General features: G+C 31.5%; 1 protein-coding gene across 1 annotated transcript; it reads left to right on the top strand.

Annotated features, from left to right (window-relative positions):
• Positions 1-1,331: 1,331 nt before the first annotated feature.
• Positions 1,332-23,850, top strand: LOC145934305 (rhodopsin-like). Its single transcript, XM_083034668.1, has 7 exons — positions 1,332-1,354; positions 1,568-1,664; positions 5,105-5,154; positions 19,677-19,787; positions 22,675-22,934; positions 23,152-23,267; positions 23,635-23,850. Exons 1-7 carry the CDS (start codon positions 1,332-1,334, stop codon positions 23,848-23,850), a joined length of 873 nt encoding a protein of 290 aa, XP_082890794.1.
• The last annotated feature ends 7 nt before the right edge of the window (positions 23,851-23,857 follow it).

Below are 23,857 nucleotides of genomic sequence, written 5' to 3'. Positions count from 1 at the left end.
TAGAAAACTAATTCTTCTATCTGTATGTTTTTTGATGATGCGCATTGGAAAGCAATTATTCAGTAAAATTTCCTGCACTGTATCAATATTTTTACTATGGAATTTTTTGTCTGATAATAGAATAGCGTGATCTATGAGGTTGTAAATAGTATTGATTTTGTATTTCAACGGATGGTTAGAAAGAAAGTTTAAATACCTTCCAGACCATGTCGGTTTTTTATACCAATCAGTAATAAGTATATTATTGCTCCGTATGACGCTCGTATTCAAAAAATTAATCGAAGAGTTAATTTCAACTTCGTATGTGAATTTCAACCGTTGATGATAGTTGTTAAATGTCGATAGCATCTCATCAATTTTTTCGCGTGGCAAAATGACAAAAATGTCATCAACGTATCTATAATAAACCGGTCAAAAGCAAACTCAAGCAATGCGTCTCTAAATCCTCCATAACAATGTCCGCCAAAATCGGTGATGGTGGGGAGCCCATTGGACTACCGAATATTTGTTCATAGAAATGTCCGTTTAAACTAAAACTAGTGGAATCCAAAATCAATTCTATTACATATAAAATTTGGGGTAAATTAAATTTCGTCTTTATCGCAATGTCACTCCAACGTTTTTTAATGCCGTCTATAACTAATTCTTTGGGGATGTTTGTAAATAGAGAACTAACATCCAATGAGATCATTACATCATCCTCATTGATAGGCATGTCTTTAATAATTTTAGCAAATGACCACCCATCTTTAATATGGGACATTGGTTTTTTAATGGAGTTATATATTAAGTTGTGTATGTAACTCGAGACATTGTATAGCGGACTACCAAGTGACGATACTTCTCAATGAGAAACCAGTCTTGTGAATCTTGGGTAGTCCGTAACAACGTGGTAGATTGCCATTAGTGCAATTCAATTGTTTATAGGTGATTTCGTCTATTAAATCATTGCTACGCCAAGATTTTGTCAATGAGTTAATTTTGTTAGTTAACTGCTTTATAGGATCTTTCTTTAATTTTTTATACGTAGAGTGGTCACTTAACAAAAATTCCATTTTTTCCAAATAATCTTTTTTATCCATGACGACTGTAGTCTGACCTTTATCAGCCCTCGTGACGAGAATATCTTCATTGTCACGTAAAAACTTTTTGCAATTTAAAAATTCTTTTTGAATATGCCTATCTAAATAATTAATATGTTTTCTTTCGTCAAGGAATCTTTGAAGCGTATTTGCTATAGAGAGTCGCGTTGTTTCTATGGAATCTGTAGGGATGTTTTTAAAATTTGATTCAAAATTTTTAACAACCTCAAGTACATAACTTTTGCGGTCATGTTTCTGAGACTGATGAACAGGTAATGCAAAATTTTCACCTAAGCTTAAAAAGTCAGAAACAGTGTCAGGAATTTGTTTACTACTGATATTTATTAGCCATTTGGACTTGTCAATGTTATGAAAAGGGTTTAACTTAAAGTTGTGTTTGATTTTTAAATTGTTAAATTTCTTAATTGCATTGTTTTTTGCCCTAAAATTAAATGCCGACATTTTTTGTCTATTGAATGTTATAGTGAAGCAGTTAAAGAGAAGGAAAAAGAAAATATTATAATTGTCAAACCCAAGGTGCAACAGGAGAGTGAAGCAACTAAAAAACTGATAAAAGAAAAGGTAGATATCAAGAATATGGCTATGGGAATAACGAAGTTAAAAAAAGGAAGTAAGGGAACAGTGATTCTCGGCTGTGAGACTGGAGAAGAAATGGAAAAGCTAAAGGCGACAGTACAAGCCAAGCTGGGCGAGAACTTTAACGTTACTGAGTCACCGCGGATGAAACCTAAGATAAAAATTGTCAATATTGGCGAGGAAGAAATGGAGTTGAATGATGATGATTTAATAGGTACAATTAAGAAGCAGAACAAAATTGACGTGAAAAATGAAGGAATTCATATGCGAATAGTGAAGAGAATAGTTAAAGAGAAAATAAATGAGAAATATCAGTCCGGAAGAAGAGGAAAAGATGGTATCGTAATAATTGAAGCAGATGAAGAGACTCATGAAGTAATATTAAGAAAAGGGAAACTGAATGTAGGATGGAGAAAGTGTCCTGTATTCAATCACATTAACATTAAAAGATGTTTTAAATGCTGGGGTTATTATCATATTGCAAAGAATTGTACGCGTAATGAAACATGTCACAAATGTGCAGGAAATCACAAGGTGAGTGAATGTACAGCGACAAAGAAAAGATGTATAAATTGTATGTTTAAGATTCAAACATACAATTTGAAAATAAATGATGAGCATGGCGCACTTGATCCGGAATGTCCGACTTTCAAGAGGGCGATACAGGAGGAGAAGAGAAGGGCCGGATGGGAGGAAGATAAATAGCAACTACAGAAGGAAACGGAATTAATACTATATACAAATGCGCAAAGTTTGATGGCGCATAAAGACGAGATGCAGCATCAGATTATGAAGAAAATGAATCCTGCGTTCATAGCGTTATCAGAAACCAGAGTGACTGCTGAAATTGAAGACTGTGAAGTGAACGTAACGGGGTATAGTATGATTAGATGTGATGCTGAAAACAGAAATACAGGAAGGGTTTTTTTATATGTAAGGGACGATATTAAATATGAGATAGTATTAGTAAAAAAGTTAGAAGCGAATTGTTGGTGTGCTGCGATTGAGGTGAAAGATAAATTGTATAAAGGAGTGATAACAGTAATATATCATTCACCGAGTTTATCGCATGGTGAGTTCGTGAGATTTCTGGAGGATATAATAGAAGAATTAATAATACGGGGAGAATGTATAGTAATAGGAGACTTTAATATAGATATTATGTTGGACTCGTTTTATACAAAGAAGTTACAAACGACAATGTTGAGCTTAGGCATGAAACAATATGTAAATAAACCGACGAGAATTACGAAAGATAGTAAGACAATTATAGATTTAATTTACGCTAATAATAAAATAGAAGTGCAAGTAATTCATGAACCTAAAATAACGGACCATGCGTGGTTAAAAGTTGATCTTAATGCGAATAAAATTGATAATAAATACAGAGAATTTAATGCTAGGAATTTTAAAGAGTTTAATGTAGATGAATTTATTAAATTAGTGGAAAATAAATTAGGAAAAAGATATGAATGTCAGTGTGAGAGCGAAGAAACTTGTCGATAATATAGTAGATGCGTTGGATGCTACAGCACCTAGAAAAAAATTTAGAATTCCGAAAATATGGGAAGGGAAAAAGTGGTTTTCGGATGAAATAAGGGAAGCAGCGGCTAAAAGGGATGAGGCGTACAGTAAAGCGTTGTATGATGACACGGATAAAAATTGGTCACAGTTTAAAATCGAAAGAAATGCAGTGGTTAAACTAATCAGGACAAAGAAAAAAGAATACTATGAAAATATGATAGATCATAACAAGGGAAATCCGACATCTATGTGGAAAACCTTAAAAGAAATAATAAGGGGCGAACCAACGGTTACAAAAAAAATAGAGAATATAGATTTTGAAATATTAGATAATACTGAAGAGTGCAATATAGCTAATAAATTTAATTTATATTATATACAGAGTATTGAGAACATAGTAAAATCTATAAGTAGAGATAAGTTAGGAAGTCCAGGTAAAAGAATTATTTTTGTTATTGAAAGCGAGGGAATAATGGAAAATTTTGAGATGATTAGAATAGAGCATTTACAAAAAATTGTTATGGAACTACCAAAAAAGAAAGGCACGGAGGAGGGATTAACTAGTGATATACTTAAAGCAGTATTTTACGTAATAAAAGAGGAATTTATTGATATAATAAATAACTCTTTGAGGGAAGGTTGCTGTCCAGAAGGTTGGAAAACGTCTACGATAATACCGATTCCAAAAATAGAAAAAGCCAGAAAAGCAAGTGAATTTAGGCCTATTAATATGTTACCAATATTCGAGAAAGTATTAGAATTAGTAGTTAAAAAGCAAATTGAGGCGTATTTAGAAGATAACTGTATTATAACAGAACATCAGTCAGGTTTTAGAAAACAGTATTCGTGTGAAACAGCGATTCAAACAATCATTGACGAATGGAAACTGGTAGTTAGTGAGGCAAAAATGGTGGGGGTAATTTTCATGGATCTCAAGCGAGCATTTGAAACGATAGATAGAGAAAGACTGTTAGAGAAATTATATCAATACGGAATTAGAGGAACAGCTTTAGAATGGTTAAGTTAATTATTGACGATAGGTTAAGATTTAAGGACCACTGTGATTATATGCTAAAGAAAATAGGGAAAAAAGTGAGTTTTTTAAATAGAATAGGTAACTACATATCGGCATACACTAGATGTATTATATATAAGTCAATCATAGCGCCTCACTTTGAGTATTGTGCGACGCTGTTAATTGATATGGGAGAAACACAACTAAATGAATTGCAAAAAGCGCAAAACCGGGCCATGAGGGTCATATTGCAATGTGATAGATATACCAAAGTGGAGAGTATGCTGCAAGCGCTGCAGTTTATGTCCATAAGACAGAGGCTGAATTATAATGTATGTATATTTATCTTTAAGATTTTAAAGAATATGTTACCGGATCAATTAAGAAATAAGTTAACAATAGTGGGAAAAGAGAATGAAAGACAGACACGGCAAGCTGGGGACATTGTGGTACAATTTCGTAGGATAACGAGTGCACAGAAGAGTATGTTTTATGAGGGAGTGAAAATGTACAATGCCTTACCAGCTGAAATAAGACGAATCGAAGAACTGGAAGCGTTTAAGCGAGAGTTAAAGGAGTATATTGTAATTAATGTAAATTAGACTTGTATTTTACAAATAGCTGAGAAAGCTAATAAATATCAAATCAATCAATTTCTCTCTCTCTCTCTCTCTCTCTTTTTTCTGAGAGAAGACGTGTCAAACATCGCTCTGCAAAAGTGATAACTTTTAAGTGATTATATAGTGAGGGAGAGTGGCGAAAAAGTATTGAAGTAATAGTTGCATAGACCGGGAATAGACATGAGTGTTATCTAACAGGAATATGCTGATTTGTGAGCGTGAGAGTTATATTTCGTGTATTGAGGCATCGAGATTTCACGCGACAGGTAGACATTAAAGGTGGACACAAAGCGCTGACGTGTGAATTTGGACAAAGGTAATTGACCGCCTATGCTGGTATTAACAGCTTCGGCCGGTAATTATCGATATGAACGATGAATATGACGAGTATCGATGCTCGGCATGTAAGAAGGCAATAAAAAATCAGGTTGTTGCATGCAAGTCTTGTATTAAACTTTTATCATCCAGGATGTGCAAGTAAACATAAAATTTATGATAGAAATCGCGAACTGGTGTCGTGTCCTGGCCCATTTGAGAAATTTACAATTGAAAGTGAAGCAGATATGAAGAAGGCACCGACAGCAGCGGGGAGCAGCAGGGAAAGACAAGGATCTACAGGATCTACGGGTTCGTTTACGACATCAAGCAGTGGAAATAGAATATCAGGAGCGAGTGGATCATCGAGTATTGACGTAAAAATAGATTGGCTTGTAAAAACTGTGAAAGAAATAAAAGACGAAACAGCATGTAAGAAGGAAATTAAAATGATTTAAGGAAATAGTTCGAGAAGAATTTGGAAGTATTAAACAAGAACTGGAAGACTTGAGAAGAATTATACAAGGAGGAGCGGGTGGACTGTATCTAGACTGTAATATCTTAGATCTTGCTCCTAACAATATCTTCCAATAATTGTATCTTATTGTATGCCGTATCTCGCATATATTATGTATCTCAAATTATAGAATAATGATTTATATTAAAATATATTTTTTTTTAAGGATTATTATATGCATAATTTAGAAAGAATATTTAAAATATTTATAAGTTTATATATATATATGTATATATATATGTATATATATATATATATATGTAATGTATTAAAATATACTAATTTAAAAAAGTACTGAAGAAAACTTATATCATTTAAAAACTGCGACAATATATTGTAGAAGTGAGGAAACCTTTAAAATGAGTAAAGAACTTTAATATTGATGCTATTTCTATTCCTTCGTTCTTCATTTCAATTATTTATATTTCAAAAGAAATATTTCTGTGTAGATAAGTATTTTTTACATATATTTTTTGAATGTTTTTGCGTTAATTAATTTGTTGATGTATGTATGTGCGTTCTTTCTTTTTTTCTTTCTTACTTCACAATGACATACATGCTAATTAACTGTAGATCCTTGTCTTTCCCTGCTGCTCCCCGCTGCTGTCGGTGCCTTCTTCATATCTGCTTCATTTTCAATTGTAAATTTCTCAAATGGGCCAGGACACGACACCAGTTCGCGATTTCTATCATAAATTTTATGTTTACTTGCACATCCTGGATGATAAAACAGTTTAATACAAGACTTGCATGCAACAACCTGATTTTTTATTGCCTTCTTACATGCCGAGCATCGATACTCGTCATATTCATCGTTCATATCGATAATTACCGGCCGAAGCTGTTAATACCAGCATAGGCGGTCAATTACCTTTGTCCAAATTCACACGTCAGCGCTTTGTGTCCACCTTTAATGTCTACCTGTCGCGTGAAATCTCGATGCCTCAATACACGAAATATAACTCTCACGCTCACAAATCAGCATATTCCTGTTAGATAACACTCATGTCTATTCCCGGTCTATGCAACTATTACTTCAATACTTTTTCGCCACTCTCCCTCACTATATAATCACTTAAAAGTTATCACTTTTGCAGAGCGATGTTTGACACGTCTTCTCTCAGAAAAAAAGAGAGAGAGAGAGAGAGGGAGAGAGAGAGAGAGAGAGAGAAGATCCACTGACAAAAAAGTATGTATACGGCGCTGACTTGATTATTAAAGTAGTATTAATATTCGAAGACGAGCGATAAATTAATCTTTTCCATATTTTAAAAGTATATTGTTTGTACAACATTTTGCTGCGAAGCAGATGTCGGCTTGCACACTTTTTCAATTTTTGCCTCGTCTTGAAATATTGAATACCGCCAATAGTCGCCGCGCAATTAATACGGCGCTGATTTTATTATTAAAGTAGTATTAATAAAAGGCTAGCGATAAATTAATTATAGATAAAAAAGCTATAAAGCATTTAAAGCATTTGAAGTTCACGTAAAGTTCATGTATAAACCGCGCGGCGACATTGGTCAGTATAGCGATATGGTAAGAATAGCGATGGAGGCCTATTTGCCAATTCTAAATTAGGCAAAGCTCTCGAAAAAAATAAATTGAATGTCCCGAAAGACAATGCGCTTCCTAATACGCAGAACGTTATGCCTTATGTCATAGTTGGCGATGAGGCATTTCCATTAAAAAAATATTTACTGAGACCATATCCTGGTTCGCAAATTCAGGAAGATAGATCAAAAAGAATTTTTAATTACCGTCTCTCACGCGCACGAAGAGTTTCAGAAAATGTGTTCGGAATACTGAGTCAAAAATTTCAGCTTTACAATCGAAGACTGAAGTTAAAACCAGAAAATGCAGATAAAATCATTTTGACTACGTGCATTTTGCACAATTATATCCGAGATTATAATATTAACGTACAAGATGGTGCGCATAATAATAGCATTGACGCTGGTTTGCAAAATTTACCACGACAAGGAGGAAGTGCAGCAAATACTGCATTTATTGTTCGAGACGCATTCAAAGAATTTTTTATCACGGAACATGGCCGAGTTGAATGACAAGACACAATAAATTAGAAACTATTGTATAAGTAGAATAAATTATTAAACTTACCTGGCTGGTTCATTTCTTTCGCAATTCTTCTCCAAGCATTTTCTTTAAATACATTGTCACTATATTTTGCATGGCTCATTACATATAAAGAGTCACAGGATTTAACATTTTCAATTAATTTTTCTTGATCCATTTTTTGCTGCGTCCGTTCACTACTGTTATACATAAGACGCTTGAGCTCAGGAATGATATTAGAAACCCACGCAACCACCCACATACAATGTTTTGGAACACCCTAAACACATTGGCGTAAATGGCGTAAAAATCTGTAAAAAAATTATTTTCAGGAAAACATACCCTCCTTTTTGAGAAAAAAAAAATTTTTTTTAAAAATTAAAATAAACCCCACAGCAGCCACCCCCGAAAAATTTGCAACATTTTGGTACCTGTTTCACAAAAATCGGTCCACAAATGTGGAAGGAGTTCGCGTACATACAGACAGACAGACAGACGGACGGCACTTATATATATAGACTGCTCATCTTGAAGTACTGCAATTTTTTAAACAATAAAGTATGTGTGTACAATTACATTAAATAAAATTATTTTTTATAAATTAACTAATTAATTATTTTTTAATATTTACCATTTTCATATTCGTCGCCTTGGCTAATGCTATTATTTTCATTCATTACATTCTCACATTCTCTAACTATTTCACTCTGTTTAATGCCATTATTTTCATTCATTATATTCTCACATTTATTTGATTTATTTAATTTTTTATCCATGATAATACTTATTTTATTTTTTAATCAGTCTATTTATTTCATTAAATAAATGACATTTAAAATGTGAAACCAGCAAATAGTCATTAAATTACTCACGTCAAAAAATATAAACTATATATAGATTATTACATAAGATTTAATTTTTTAACGCTATGTGTATGTATATCTATATATCTATGTTTGTGTGTGTGTGTGTAGATATAATAAAATGGATAAATGTGGATGAACACATACATGTATTTAATAATATCTCAATGTTTTGGAACATTCTAAACACAATGTTGTATAAATCTTCAAAAAAATATACATATTTCATGTATTTAATAAAATTTTATATTTCAATGTTTTGGAACATTCTAAACACAATGATGTAGAAATCTTCAAAAAAATATACATATTTTTTTAAAATTAAAATTTTATAAAAATCAAAATTTTTCATCGATCATCGCAAACATAATAATTTTAAACATTTTGATACCAATTTGGTGAAAATCAGTCCATAAATGCGCGCGCGCGTGGGTGGGTGCGTGATTTGGGGTTTTAAACTTTAAAAAACCATCATTTTCGCCATTCCCGAAAAAATTTAAAAATTTTGGTACCAATTTCTATAAAATCGGTCAACAAATATATGAGTTGATGGATGGGTGCATGGGTGGGTGGGTGGGTGAGCAAAACTTAAAAAAACCACATAATAGCCATCCTCGAAAAATTTGGAAAATTTTCTTAACAATTTCTATAAAATCAGTAAATATATTTTTGAATGCGTGGGTAGATGCGTGGGTGGGTTGATCGTAGTATAAAAATTAAAAAAAAAACAGTAGTCAGCCCCAAAAATTTTTAAAAAATTTAATATCAATTTTGATAAAATCGGTCAACAAATATATGAATTGATGGATTGCTGCGTGGGTGGATGAATGGGGATATAAAACTTAAAAAAAACCACAAAGGTACTTATATATATATAGATTATATAAAAATCTGTCAATGAACATGTGAATACACCAATTTCGAGAAAATCTGTCAACAAATATATGAATTGATGAATTGCTGCATGGCTGGATGAGTAGGGATATAAAACTTAAAAAAAACCACAAAGGTACTTTATATATAGATTATATAAAAATCTGTCAATGAATATGTGAATACGTGGATGGGTGCGTGGGTGGGTGAGTGGGTGGGCAATAGTTAAAAAAAACAACATAGTAGCCATCCCCGAAAAATTTGCGAAATTTTGGTACCAATTCCGTGAAAATCGGTCAATAAATGCGTGAATGCGTGGGTGGGTGTGCGTGGGTGGGTGTAAACTTAAAAAAACCTTTAAAAAACCACAAATTAACGATCCTCGAAAAATTTGCAAAATTATGGTACCAATTTCGTGAAAATCTGTCAATGAATATGTGAATATACGTGCGTGGGTGGGTGCGTGGGTGGGGGTATAAAACTAAAAAAAACACATCGTCGTCATCTACGAAAAATTTGCGATATTTTGGTACCAATTTCGTGAAAATCGGTCAATAAATGCGTGAATGCGTGGGTGGGTGTGCGTGGGTGGGTAGAAACTAAAAAAACCACATTAGTAGCAATCCCCGAAAAATTTGCAACACTTTGGTACCAATTTCGAGAAAATCGGTCCACAAATGTGGAAGTAGTTCGCGGTCAGACAGACAGACGGACGGAACTTATATACTACTAGCGTTTCGGACCGCGCTTCGCGCGGTCCTCAAAGCTTTTATAATTCGGACCGCGCTTCGCGCGGTTCTCATAAAGCCTTTATAAAACCTGATTTAACACAAAAGATTAATTGTTCTGTCTGTATTACCGCGAACTACTTCCATATTTTTTGACCGATTTTCACGAAATTTATATCAAATGTTGCAAATTTTTCGAAGATGACTACTATTATTTTTTTTCACTCCCTGATATTGTATTTTGCGTCTTGTTTTGCATAAACTTAAATATTTATAATTAAAATTTTGTTTGCTTATATTAATTTTTTTTTGTTATTTTAATTTCCACACAATTTAATATGTTTTAAATCTGAAACATTAGTTTAGTAAATATATATACATACAAATTTTTTTTTTTTTTATTATTTAATTATTATACCAATTTTTTTTCCTTACTCAAATATTTTTTGATTACGTCTAATGTACCCACCGCTAACCTGCTATTATTAGCTCTCATACAATTTCATAATTCTTCAATTTACAAAATTTCTCTGTATATTACATTTTTTGTAAAACATTTTTCACTTCCTTCAATTAGATGTCCTTGATTGCTAAATTCATCAATCTTAATTTTTACACTTTCCCTTTTGGTTGCTCTAGAAAATGCCACATAAAGTTGACCATGAGCAAATACAGGATGTGGCAAATAAATCCCAATTTTTTCTAAACTCTGTCCTTGTGATTTATTTATTGTCATAGCAAATGATACTCGAATAGGAAACTGTCTTCATTTAAATTTAAATGGCAATTCCAAATCACTTGTAATTAAATCTATCCTTGGAATGATGACAATCTGTCCTCGAGCAGGACCAGTTAGAACCTCCGCATAAATTAGATTATTTTTCAAATTAGTTACAATAAATCTTGTTCCATTACAAAGTCCTTTCTTAGTATTTAAATTTCTTAATAGGATTATTATAGCACTGACTTTTATTTTAAGTCGATGAACTGGCATTCCAGAAGGTGTCAGAGAGTTCAAAAACTTAGTTGGAAAATTTAATTGCTCCTGTGGATCATCACTTACAATAAAGTCAATTGAGAGATATTCCTTTTCCTCTCCTTCCATTTGACAAAGGATTGTGTCATTAATTTTAAAAGTATCTTCATTTTTAGGACAAAGTATCGCTCGATCTGTATTTTCTCTAATCCGTTCCATGGTGATTCTATCACCAAAAATTTCATTAATAAGAGATTCTTTTGATATAAAATCTTTGGGGATTTCAATTTTATCGAGATGTAGTCCATCCGTATTTGATAATTTACCTTTTCCGAGTTGCATTAGCCAATTTGAAAATTCCTTTTCTTCCGCAGTTCTCATATTTTGTTTTAATTTAACTTGAGTTACGTTCCTCCATATAGGATTGTATTTTACAATCGATTCAATTATTGCATAATTTTCGAAATTTTGTTAACAATTTCATGCAAATAGATAAAAAAATATATGATTGCGTAGGTGGGTGCGTGGGTGGTTGCGTGGGTGGGCAAAACTTTAAAATAACCATAATGGTCATACCTTAAAAATATCGAAAATTTTACTACCAATTTCGAAAACATCGGTTAATAAATATGTGATTGCTTGGGTGGGTGCGTGGGTGAAGGTGTAAAACAAAAAAAATCACATATAGTAGCCATTTCCGAATAATTAGCGAAATTTTGGAACCAATTTATTGAAAATCGGTTAACAAATGTATGAGTGCGTAGGTGGGTGCGTGGGTGGTTGCGAGGGTGGGTTAAAAAAATCACATATAGTAGCCATCACCGAAAAATTTGCTGAATTTTTTTACGAATTTATTGAAAATCGGTGAACAAATGTATAAGTGCGTTGGTTGGTTTTTTGGGTGGTTGCGCGGGTGGGCAAAACCCACGCAACCACCCACATACAATGTTTTGGAACACCATAAACACATTGGCGTAAATGGAGTAAAAATCTGTGAAAAAATTATTTTCTGGAAAACATACCCTCCTCTTTGAGAAAAAAAAAATTTTTTTAAAAATTAAAATAAACCCCACAGCAGCCACCCCCGAAAAATTTGTAACATTTTGGTACCTGTTTCACAAAAATCGGTCCACAAATGTGGAAGGAGTTCGCGTACATACAGACAGACAGACAGACGGACGGCACTTATATATATAGACTAGCGTTTCGGACCGCGCTTCGCGCGGTCCTCAAAGCTTTTATAATTCGGCTTTTTAATTTTTACACTTTCCCTTTTGGTTGCTCTAGAAAATGCCACATAAAGTTGATCATGAGTAAATACATGATGTGGCAAATAAATCCCAATTTTTTCTAAACTCTGTCCTTGTGATTTATTTATTGTCATAGCAAATGATACTCGAATAGGAAACTGTCTTCGTTTAAATTTAAATGGCAATTCCAAATCACTTGTAATTAAATCTATCCTTGGAATGATGACAATCTGTCCTCGAGCAGGACCAGTTAGAACCTCCGCATAAATTAGATTATTTTTCAAATTAGTTACAATAAATCTTGTTCCATTACAAAGTCCTTTCTTAGTATTTAAATTTCTTAATAGGATTATTATAGCACTGACTTTTATTTTATGTCGATGAACTGGCATTCCAGAAGGTGTCAGAGAGTTCAAAAACTCTGTTGGAAAATTTAATTGCTCCTGTGGATCATCACTTACAATAAAGTCAATTGAGAGATATTCCTTTTCCTCTCCTTCCATTTGACAAAGGATTGTGTCATTAATTTTAAAAGTATCCTCATTTTTAGGACAAATTATCGCTCGATCTGGATTTTCTCTAATCCGTTCCATGGTGATTCTATCACCAAAAATTTCATTAATAAGAGATTCTTTTGATATAAAATCTTTGTGGATTTCAATTGTATCGAGATGTAGTCCATCCTTATTTGATAATTTACCATCTCCGAGTTGCATTAGCCAATTTGAAAATTCTTTTTCTTCCGCAATTCTCATATTTTGTTTTAATTTAACTTGAGTTACGTTCCTCCATATAGGATTGTATTTTACAATCGATTCAATTATAGCTGCTTTTTGTGCATGAGGCACTACTGGGAGATTTTGTCTGAAATCTCCTGCAAATAAAATTACTTTTCCTCCAAATGGTCGAGGATTCTTCATCAAATCCTTTAAAAGTTTATCAACTGCTGTTAAAGCATGTCCAACAGTCATGCTCACTTCATCCCATATGATTAATTTGGCATTAATCAATTCTCGTGCACCTTGAGAATTTCCTCTAATATTTGATTTAGCTCCATCATCAATTGGGATTGAAAGCTTAAACAGAGAGTGATAAGTTCTTCCTCCTTTCAGAAGTGTGGCTGCAATTCCAGTTGAAGCACATGGAAGAATTATTTCGTTTCTTCCTCGAATAACACTTAAAAATGTGTTAAATAGGTATGTTTTACCACTTCCTGCAAACCCGTCAATAAAAAATAACCTCTGAGTTTCATTTTCATTTTCAACTGCTCGCATGACTATATCGTACACGTGCTTTTGCTCAGCATTTAGTGTCGATAATAAATAATCACCACGTATTCTTTTTTCATCCACATTATACTCTGTTACGTAAATATTTATTGGAGTTGTATTTGTCAATTGGAAGTTCTCACAGCTACTTCCATTATTTATCAGAATTCCTTGTATATGGTTTAAAGCCATATTTTCAGGATTTACAACATTGTTATGTACAAAGTCCTCAATCATGAAATCTTTATATTTATTCCAAATAGTTGGTACATCTGTTGGAGTTCCAAAGATGCAAATGTAAGCAAATAATTCTCGAAGTTGTGCAGGCATATTCGATTCTGTTGCTTCTTCCAGCGTTTTTCCCCAAAGATTATCATTTTCTACCAAATTTTTTGCAATTGCTGCATCTTTAAATGTATTATAAAGAACTCCATTTACAGTTCTCAAATCTTCAAAACATTTAACTCCAGTCACATGTAGTAAAAGAAGACGGAGATAAAATCTCTCAATATCTTTTATGCTTACTGTATAGAGTCTTGAAATTATTTTTTCACCACCTTTTTGCGTGGCTTCCACTTAGTTTCTTTTTTATCATATACATATAATGATAAGGAATATCTGTGTAAATAAAATTCACTGCATTTTCATCAGATTGATTTAATTTGAACCATGCAGTCAGCGTAGTATCTCGAGTGAGCTCTCTCTGAGCAGCTTGCTCTTCATTTCCTGCTCGAAAATAAACCATTTGACGATTAGGCAAATGAACTGCCAATCTGATTACTGTATGAGATCTCATAAACAGATCGTATCCGTTCAGTCTCCACATTGCTTCTGGAGCACTAATATATCTTGCATCCAGGAATGAGTTAATTTCATCTATTTTAATTAGCCTTGTGCCATCTCGTGCTTGCACTTCAATCGCAGCACAGTCAAATCCTTTATGAATATATTTATATAAGTATTTTACGCTCTTCACCGATGAACATATTTCCAAATTGATATGTCGATCATATTTCATGATTAAATATGATGAATATGGCACCACCCATCGATTATCAACTTCTTTGCCTCTAACGATGTATTTTTTACCAAAATTCCTTCGTTGATACATAGGATATCCATTCACATTAGCATTAGTTTCTTCACGAAACTCTTTTGGAAAACCTTTTGAACATTTTCCATTGTCTCCAGTGCAAGGATATCTGTGGGAGGAATCTCCACAAGGACCATGAATCATGTGCTTCAAAATTTTTAAATTAAGATCTGAATATCTTTCTTCATCAAGGATTTCAGCCCATATCATCATGTCAATAACTTCTTGAAGTCGGGGCTTATCTTCATCACTCAACATTGCAAGTAAATGCAAATGTGGAAGTCCTCTTTTTTGAAATTCAATCACACCTGCATAAGCAATTATATTTCCAAAAATTTTATTATGAATTAGATCATTTAAAATTTCTTTGACATCCAAGTTAAATGTTTTAGCGACCAAATCTGGTCGAAATTCTATTAAACATCCATCAAGATTATCCTTAATTTCTGGGCATTGAGGATTGCAAGTCATTGTAAGAAAAATATCTGGTTTACCAAACTTTCTTACCAAAGACATAGCATCTTGGTACCTTTCTTGCATGTTTCTTGGACTGCCCATAAATGAAGAAGGTAATATCACAGATATACCAGCTGTAATTCCTTCATTTTGTGCTCGATTATCTAGGTGATCCATTAATCCCGAATAAAGTTCTGCTCTTAATTGAGGTTGAAATTTGTGTATGTGTTTTTGTATATGTGTGCAATTCGTGTAAATAAACCTTTAATTTGTATGCCTTGACTATAGTAACATTTATCTTCAATATTATTATTTTATGCGTACCACATTTCTTTCAACTGTTCTTTGTAGTTAATGTCACACATCTCTAATTACTACGTATAATTGTATAAATCGGCTTCTAATTAATCAAGATGTCTAAAGAGATAAACGAAAATGCGTGCAACACCAGTGAGCATAATGTAAGTAAATTTTAATTTCAAAGAGAGACAGAGAGAGATAAATAGATAGATAGAGAGAGAGAGAGAGGGAGAGAGAGAGAGAGAGAGAGAGAGAGAGAGAGAGAGAGAGAAAGAGAGAAAGAGAAAAAGAGATAATATGGTTAGGTTAGATATATATCTTCTTTCCCTTTAGTCTCCTTCTTCCTCTCTCTCTCTCCCGCCACAAAACATAACAAAAATTTATTTACATAAATAAATAATTATTTATTTATATAAATAAATTATTATTAATATTATTAATATTATTTTTTTATTATTAATTTATTATTAAATAAATATTTTATTGTTATTAATATTATAAATATTATTTTTTTTATTATTTATTTATTAGTTTTTTAGTTTTATTATTGTTTGTTATTTTTATTATTTATGATGTTAGTTTATTAATTTTTTTAAATTAAGTTTTGTAAACTATAATTTTTACATATAATATTACTGTTATTGTTACGTATCCCATATTGCAAATTGTAGAAAATTTAATTATTAATATTATATTTGGGCATATCTCAAACAAAAGTTGTAATATTTATTCTATTAATTTTGAAAAAATAATTAAATTAGCGTATAGAAATTTAAAAAGCAGCGAATTTTATTAAATAATAATTAACAAATAAAAATTTTTAATATATAATTTTTATTAAATATCTAAACATGTAAAAAATACACATATTTAATAATTTAAATAATTATTTTATACCAAATTATATTTTTTTAATTTGTTTATCCTTTTTTTCATCATTGTCATTATTATCTTCTTTCCGCTTTTTATTTTTTTTCTGAAATTTATCTTTAAATTCATTCTTCATACACTCCTCCTTCTTTAGCTCCTCTCGTTTTTCAAATTCTTCTAATGGCATTATTAATACATGATCTAGCCCATCTTCAAGTACTGAAATTTTTTATTTATATATATAGATTAGGTTATATCTTTATATATATGTAATAATATTAATTTAAATAAAACGATTGACAAATTTATAAAAAAATATTTTATTTAAATAAATTAATTATTGTTTATATTTTTACCATTTTGAAATTCTTCAATTTCTGTTGATATATTTAATTGATTCATCGTTATATTTTTAATTTCAAATCCATTTGTTTTATTTATCAGAACATTTTCTATTTCTTTCGGTATATTATTTTCTTCCACAATTGAATTTTCAAATTCATTTGTATTTATTTGATCATCTTCAATTACTGAAATTTTTTAATTAAAAAATATATTAGATTATATGTTAATGTGATAATATATTAATTTAAATAAAACAATTAACAAATTAAAAAAAAATATTATTTTATTTAAATAAATTAATTATTATTTATATTTACCATTTAGAAATTCTTCAATTTCTTTTTCTATTTCTTTCGGTATATTATTTTCTTCCATGATTGTATTTTCAAATTGATTTGTATTCGTTTGATCAATGATGACATTTAATATGTGAAACCAGCTACTTATATATATAGATATAGATAGATAGATAGTAATTTCTGAAATGACATGTAAATAAAACTCATCACCTCTAAGGGGTGATTTTTGCAAAATCTCACTGAACAAAATAATTTAAAAATTTTTACGATTTAAAAAAAACAATACATTAATAAATAAATGCTCTTACTTAATAACACCATTTAACAATCACGCCACTACCAAAAGATGATTTTATTAAAATTATATGTTTCTCTTTTATAACTACAAAGTTTTTTAACATAAAATAACATTTCTTAAATGCGTCCCCATAACATTTCTTAAATGCGTAGCCATCTCTAATAAATTTGCTAAATTTTGCTAAAAATTAAAAAAAAATCACATACAGTAACCATCTTTGAAAAATTTGCGAAATTTTAGTACCAATTTAGTGAAAATCGTTTAATAAATGTGTGAATGCGTGTGTGGATGCGTGGGTGGGTGCGTAAGTAGACAAAACTAAAAAAATCACATATAATATTCATCCCCGAATAATTTTCGAAATTTTGGTACCAATTTCGTGAAAATCGGTTAACAAATTTATGAGTGCGTGGGTGGGTGTGTGGGTGGTTGCGTGGGTTAGCAAAACTTAAAAAATTAAAAATTTGAAAATTTTAATACCAATTTCGAATCGTTCACCAATTTCGTGAAAATCAGCGAACAAATGTATTAGTACGTGGGTGGGTGCGTGGGTGGTTGCGAGGGTTTGTTAAAAAAAATCACATATAATAGTCATCCCCGAATAATTTTCGAAATTTTGTTACCAATTTCATGCAAATAGATGAAAAAATATATGATTGCGTAGGTGGGTGCGTGGGTGGTTGCGTGGGTGGGCAAAACTTTAAAATAACCATAATGGTCATCCCTTAAAAATATCGAAAATTTGACTACCAATTTTGAAAATATCGGTTAACAAATATGTGATTGCTTGGGTGGGTGCGTGGGTGAAGGTGTAAAACAAAAAAAATCACATATAGTAGCCATCCCCGAATAATTAGCGAAATTTTGGAACCAATTTATTGAAAATCGGTTAACAAATGTATGAGTGCGTAGGTGGGTGCGTGGGTGGTTGCGAGGGTGGGTTAAAAAAATCACATATAGTAGCCATCACCGAAAAATTTGCTGAATTTTTTTACGAATTTATTGAAAATCGGTGAACAAATGTATAAGTGCGTTGGTTGGTTTTTTGGGTGGTTGCGTGGGTTTTGCGTGGGAGTTTGCACGCAAAACCCACGCAACCACCCACTGTCTGTATGTACGCGAACTCCTTCCACATTTGTGGACCGATTTTTGTGAAACAGGTACCAAAATGTTGCAAATTTTTCGGGGGTGGCTGCTGTGGGGTTTATTTTCATTTTTAAAAAAATTTTTTTTTTCTCATAGAGGAGGGTATGTTTTCCTGAAAATAATTTTTTCACAGATTTTTACGCCATTTACGCCAATGTGTTTAGGGTGTTCCAAAACATTGTATGTGGGTGGTTGCGTGGGTTTTGCGTGCAAACTCCCACGCAAAACCCACGCAACCACCCACATACAATGTTTTGGAACACCCTAAACACATTGGCGTAAATGGCGTAAAAATCTGTGAAAAAATTATTTTCAGGAAAACATACCCTCCTTTTTGAGAAAAAAAAATTTTTTTAAAAATTAAAATAAACCCCACAGCAGCCACCCCCGAAAAATTTGCAACATTTTGGTACTTGTTTCACAAAAATCGGTCCACAAATGTGGAAGGAGTTCGCGTACATACAGACAGACAGACAGACGGACGGCACTTATATATATAGATATACGATATTTATTAGATTTATTATTATTGTGATAAATATGATTTCTTATTATTGCGAGAAACTCTTCTCTTATCAATTTTAAACATAAACTTGAAAAATATTAAAAGAGTAATGAGTACAGCTATAAAATAATTTTTTTTCTTCCATTTCTCTGAAAATTTAAAACAAATCACATCTGTACACTTAGATAGGCGATATAAATTTTAGTCATCAACAGTCATGAACAGCTGTTATCGCATGACTTTTTGTTGGCGCTAAAAGTGAAAGAAATCTTCACACTGTCTTAAACCGTTCAATCACAGCTGCCGATCTTTAATATTTTAAAAATGTCAATCTTTAAAAAAAAATATCTGACTGAGTATGCCATGCCAAAAAATGGCACACATGCTAAAAGAAATTCTAAAGTAAGATATAAAGTAGGAATACTCATTTTTTTATATAATCTCATTTTAGATTTGTATTTTTATATGTAGAATGATGACAAGAATTATTTTATATAAGAAAAAATATATAATTAAAAATATATAATTTTATACACTACAAAATTTGATACAAAAAAACATTTGATGAATGAAACTAAAATATATAATCCACGTTTTAGAAAATTTTATCCAATAGATTCATATTACATATAATTATGGCAACCAGATTCCCTATTTTAGGTACGCGTGGTTTATGACTACAATGGGATTCGCCAGTATCGGTAATTTAACGGTAATGGCAATAGAAAGGTTCCTGCTGGTGACATGTCCAATGAAGACATTATCAATAAGGTAATGAATTATTAATAATAAATTAACGCACATGAGATAAACACAAATAAATATGCACATATACAGGGTGTCCGGTAATAGTCGCATCAACCGTCGTGTGCAGGTAGAGCTAGTTAAACCGAGTAGAAAAGTCCTCTACCATTTTGCGATATTCTCAATAATAAGAGAGATATTAATTAATAAAGATCGGCCAATTCGCGTAACGACGGCGAGAAGAGACAGCCCAGTTTTATGTCGTTACTAAGCATGCGGCGAAAAGAAACAGTATAATGTTACACGGTTGCTAAGCGCGCGATGAAGCGGGGAGGAGCGCTTTACAAAAGACAGTAACTCCATACGAGTAGCGCTAACTCTGGACCCCCGAGTGGGCTGTCTCTTCTCGCCGCACGCTTATCATCGCGCGAATTGGCTGATTTTCTTTAATTTATTTCTCTCTTATTATTGAGAATATCACAAAATGGTAGAGGACTTTTCTACTCGGTTTAACTAGCTCTACCTGCACACGACGGTTGATGCGACTATTACCGGACACCCTGTATATGTATATGTACACACACATACACATATAAAAAATAAGAAAAAAAATGTATATAAATTAAAATTTTATGTTATGTTTAGACGCGAGTTTCAATCTTTAGTTAACATTTATCTTATTTACTTATTTAATTTATTTTGTAATTTGTTATTAAAAAAGCATGTTGTCAGCGAGAAATAAACTCCCGTTCCTATCATGTATAAAGATTTAAACTTTCAGACACATAATAATTCTTTTTTTCTTTATGAAACGGAATGTTGGAATTATATGGTACAAACATCACACAGTGAAATGATGATCAATTTGCGCATTCCTCGACTTTCCATCGCATACTTTCATCGCGACGTTCTCCAGGAAGCGCTGTTACTCGTCATACCTACGAAATGGCCATTAACACCTTCAAGACATAATTTCTACATAAATTTGCCCAGTTTATGACAAATAATTTAGTTAATGTGTTAAATATTTAACTAACACAACAATTTTTTGTCACTTCTATTGTTTATTGTAGAAGTAACGGAACGGAATACGGAAATAATAAACGTTTCCTAAATTTTAGGACATTTGGTCTCTTTACGTCGAGAGGATGTAAAATTATTTGCACGTGATAAACAATATTGTAGATATAAATCGTTTCAGGAAAATCACGATATGTTTCTATCGAACATTTTGACAAATTTTACGTAACGCGTTTTTTAATAATACAAAAAATACAGTATTGCCGTCTCAGTATTACTTCACAGATCCTTCATTATATTCGTGCCTTCGCAATTAACGATGAAAATGATCTCCTTGTTAACAATGTTGTCTAAAGACGATATAGTAACCGAGAGAAGGCTAAACGATTTTTAATCCTCTTTAACAATAAATCCGTTATTCCTCTGAGTTAAAAGTTTCATTAGCGAGTTAGGGTTTCTGATCATACTGCATGTTGGATTATTCCCAAAAGAGAATTTATATATGACGTATTTCAATATTTTTATCTGGCCTTTGTGTTAAAAAGTCAAAAATTGAAAGATGTCTTCATATGAATCTCTTCACTCAAAAGTAGCTCTATGGTTTAAATTCATTGCTTCCTTCAACGAAAAACATCGAAATATTTAATAATTTTTTAATTGTAAAAAATGAAAAAAAGTACCGAAAATTAATTGCTTTTGAAAATTATTTCAAATTGTACTGTTATTGTTTTAAAAATGAGAATAAATAGCAAAGTGTTCTTTTGTTATTTTCTTATATTTAAGCTTTAACTTTTACTTCAATAAAATTAAATGTTTTTAAGTTTTTACTAAAATTTGTATTACAAAAGGTTTTAATCTAGACGTTAAGAAATTATTTTAGAAAAATGATATGCACACTTTTGCGAAAAAAAGCAATTTTGAATGAATCAAAGAATAAATCCTTGAATTTTCACACTCTTTTTTAACATGTTGCATGAAAATTGTTGTTAATTATATGTTTTAGTACAAGTGAGACTTAATAATTGAAAAACTTTGTACAACTTTTATTCTATTATTTGAATGCGATATAATATTTTTAATTATAAAAAAAATGTTATAATTTATTTATGTTATAATTGAAACTAACAATACATATTATATTAGATTATTTTTTAAATTAATTTGTGTTTTTATAGAATTAAAATGTGAAATGCATGCTTTTTTCTCGCGTAATTATATTAATTTAAATTGAAAAACAAAGTATTATTATACATAAAATGTTTTTTACGCGAAAAGGTTCTTGTGTGGAAATAAATGCATTTTGCATTTTTATTTCTGTGTCAAAAAAATTCACATCTAAATGTGTTATAAATATATATTATGTGTTTATGTATTATAATGTATTACATGATAAATGGACAAAAGAAAAACAATAGAACGTACCTATATTCGTGAAGTTCAACTTGAGTCGCGTCTGATTATACGTATATCGAGTTTGATCACTGATCCCTACTTATATAGAGTTTGATTCGCACATATTCGAATAATCAATAATTTCGGTATTTCAATTATTCTTTTATTATGCATTTTTTTAAAAATATTTAATAATTTTTTATTTAGTTAAATTTTATCCGCCAATTTATAAGAGAACGTAGCAATTTTACTTATGTTATTGTCTTTTCAAAGTTTAAATACGAGTCCCCCCGAAAAATAATTTAATTTTTTCAAGGATACGCTAAATTTTTGTATTTTATTTTAATTAATATAAATTTTTTAATATAAATTAAATCTGCCAGCAATAATATAATTATAATCATTATGTAACATTAATTTTAATATTTTATGTAAGTTCTTGTCTCCTACATTAAATATTTATTCCTTCAAAAATTTGTCAATTCTTTGTCAATTCTTATAGACACGCTTACATATTGGCGCTTTTGGTTTGGATATATGCGCTCTCTTTGTCATTACCGCCGTTTTTCAATTGGGGCACTTATGGCCTGGAGGCCGGTAATATATCTTGCAGCGTATCCTGGGAAATACACGATCCTGAGACGCATAATGATTTTTACATCGGATTTATATTTATTTTTGGATTTTTCCTTCCTGTCACAATAATAATCAGCAGTTACTGCGGCATTATAAGGAGCTTGAAGAAAATGCGAAAAAGGATTGGTAAGTTTGCGCTAGACTTTTTTTATAATAGCAAGCTATAATAGCAAGCTTTTATAAAGCTTAGTTATACAAAGTTAAATACATATAATTTTTTTTCTACCTAAAACACACGATGTTAAATACAATTTTTGAAAAAAATATATTCTGAAAATTTGATAATGCAGTTTCAAGTTTATTTCTAATTCCTCTAATTGGATTCATATTTTTCTTATTATAGGTCAAAATAACAGACGAGAGAGGAAGATTACAATGATGGTGTACCTAATGATCATTGCTTTTCTAATCGCCTGGTTACCCTATGCCATTCTTGCACTCGCAGTTCAGTATTTCTATGTGAGTATATATATAATTATAAAACGTTTAACGCTCGAAAAGTATTCGTTGCGTGCTGATTTAATTAATTTATCAATTATGAATTAGAAATCGACATGCTAGGACATTTTCTATATACTCGTAAAAGGAGTAAATAACGTGATAATATTTTACTACGTATACATTCGAGTAGCAAAATTATTTTGTCCAATCGCGACGAGGTCGCGAAAAAATTGGGATCAAGGCGATCGCCTGGCTATAATAAGATTTAATCACCGACACGCCAATAGCTTCTCAATGCCTCGATCAATTTCTCTCCACGTATGGAGCGGACTTCGAAGGATTAGAAAAGCTCATAAAAAATTAGTCATACGTTAATATATTACAGGTACAAATCTCCCATGTCGTAGCGGTATTGCCTGCGCTTTTCGCAAAATCCTCCATCTGCTACAATCCTATAATATACGCAAGTTTGAATGTGCAGTTTTGTCGCACTTGGAAAAAAATGTTTTCCATCAATACGAATTCGAGAGTCAACAATACCACAGGAATGACGACAATAAGTAGAATAAAAATGAAGAATATCAATCGCCCGTTGAAGTAAGTCAGAC

The sequence above is a fragment of the Prenolepis imparis genome, unplaced genomic scaffold, assembly GCF_030444845.1.
Source record: "Prenolepis imparis isolate NDT839.2.m4 unplaced genomic scaffold, iyPreImpa1.0 SCAF_3, whole genome shotgun sequence".
In the NCBI taxonomy this organism is placed as follows: Eukaryota; Metazoa; Arthropoda; class Insecta; order Hymenoptera; family Formicidae; genus Prenolepis; species Prenolepis imparis.
Note: the sequence above shows the minus strand (reverse complement) of the source record. Positions and strands in the feature narration are given on the sequence as shown.

Bases quoted from the DNA above. Each gene is read 5' to 3' on its own strand.
- LOC145934305 (XM_083034668.1), top strand. From the start codon at position 1,332: ATGTTTCTGAGACTGATGAACAG. The intron at 1,355-1,567 runs GTAATGCAAAAT...TGAATGTTATAG, and splicing joins TTTCTGAGACTGATGAACAG to TGAAGCAGTTAAAGAGAAGG. The intron at 1,665-5,104 runs GTAGATATCAAG...TTCACGCGACAG, and splicing joins AAAAACTGATAAAAGAAAAG to GTAGACATTAAAGGTGGACA.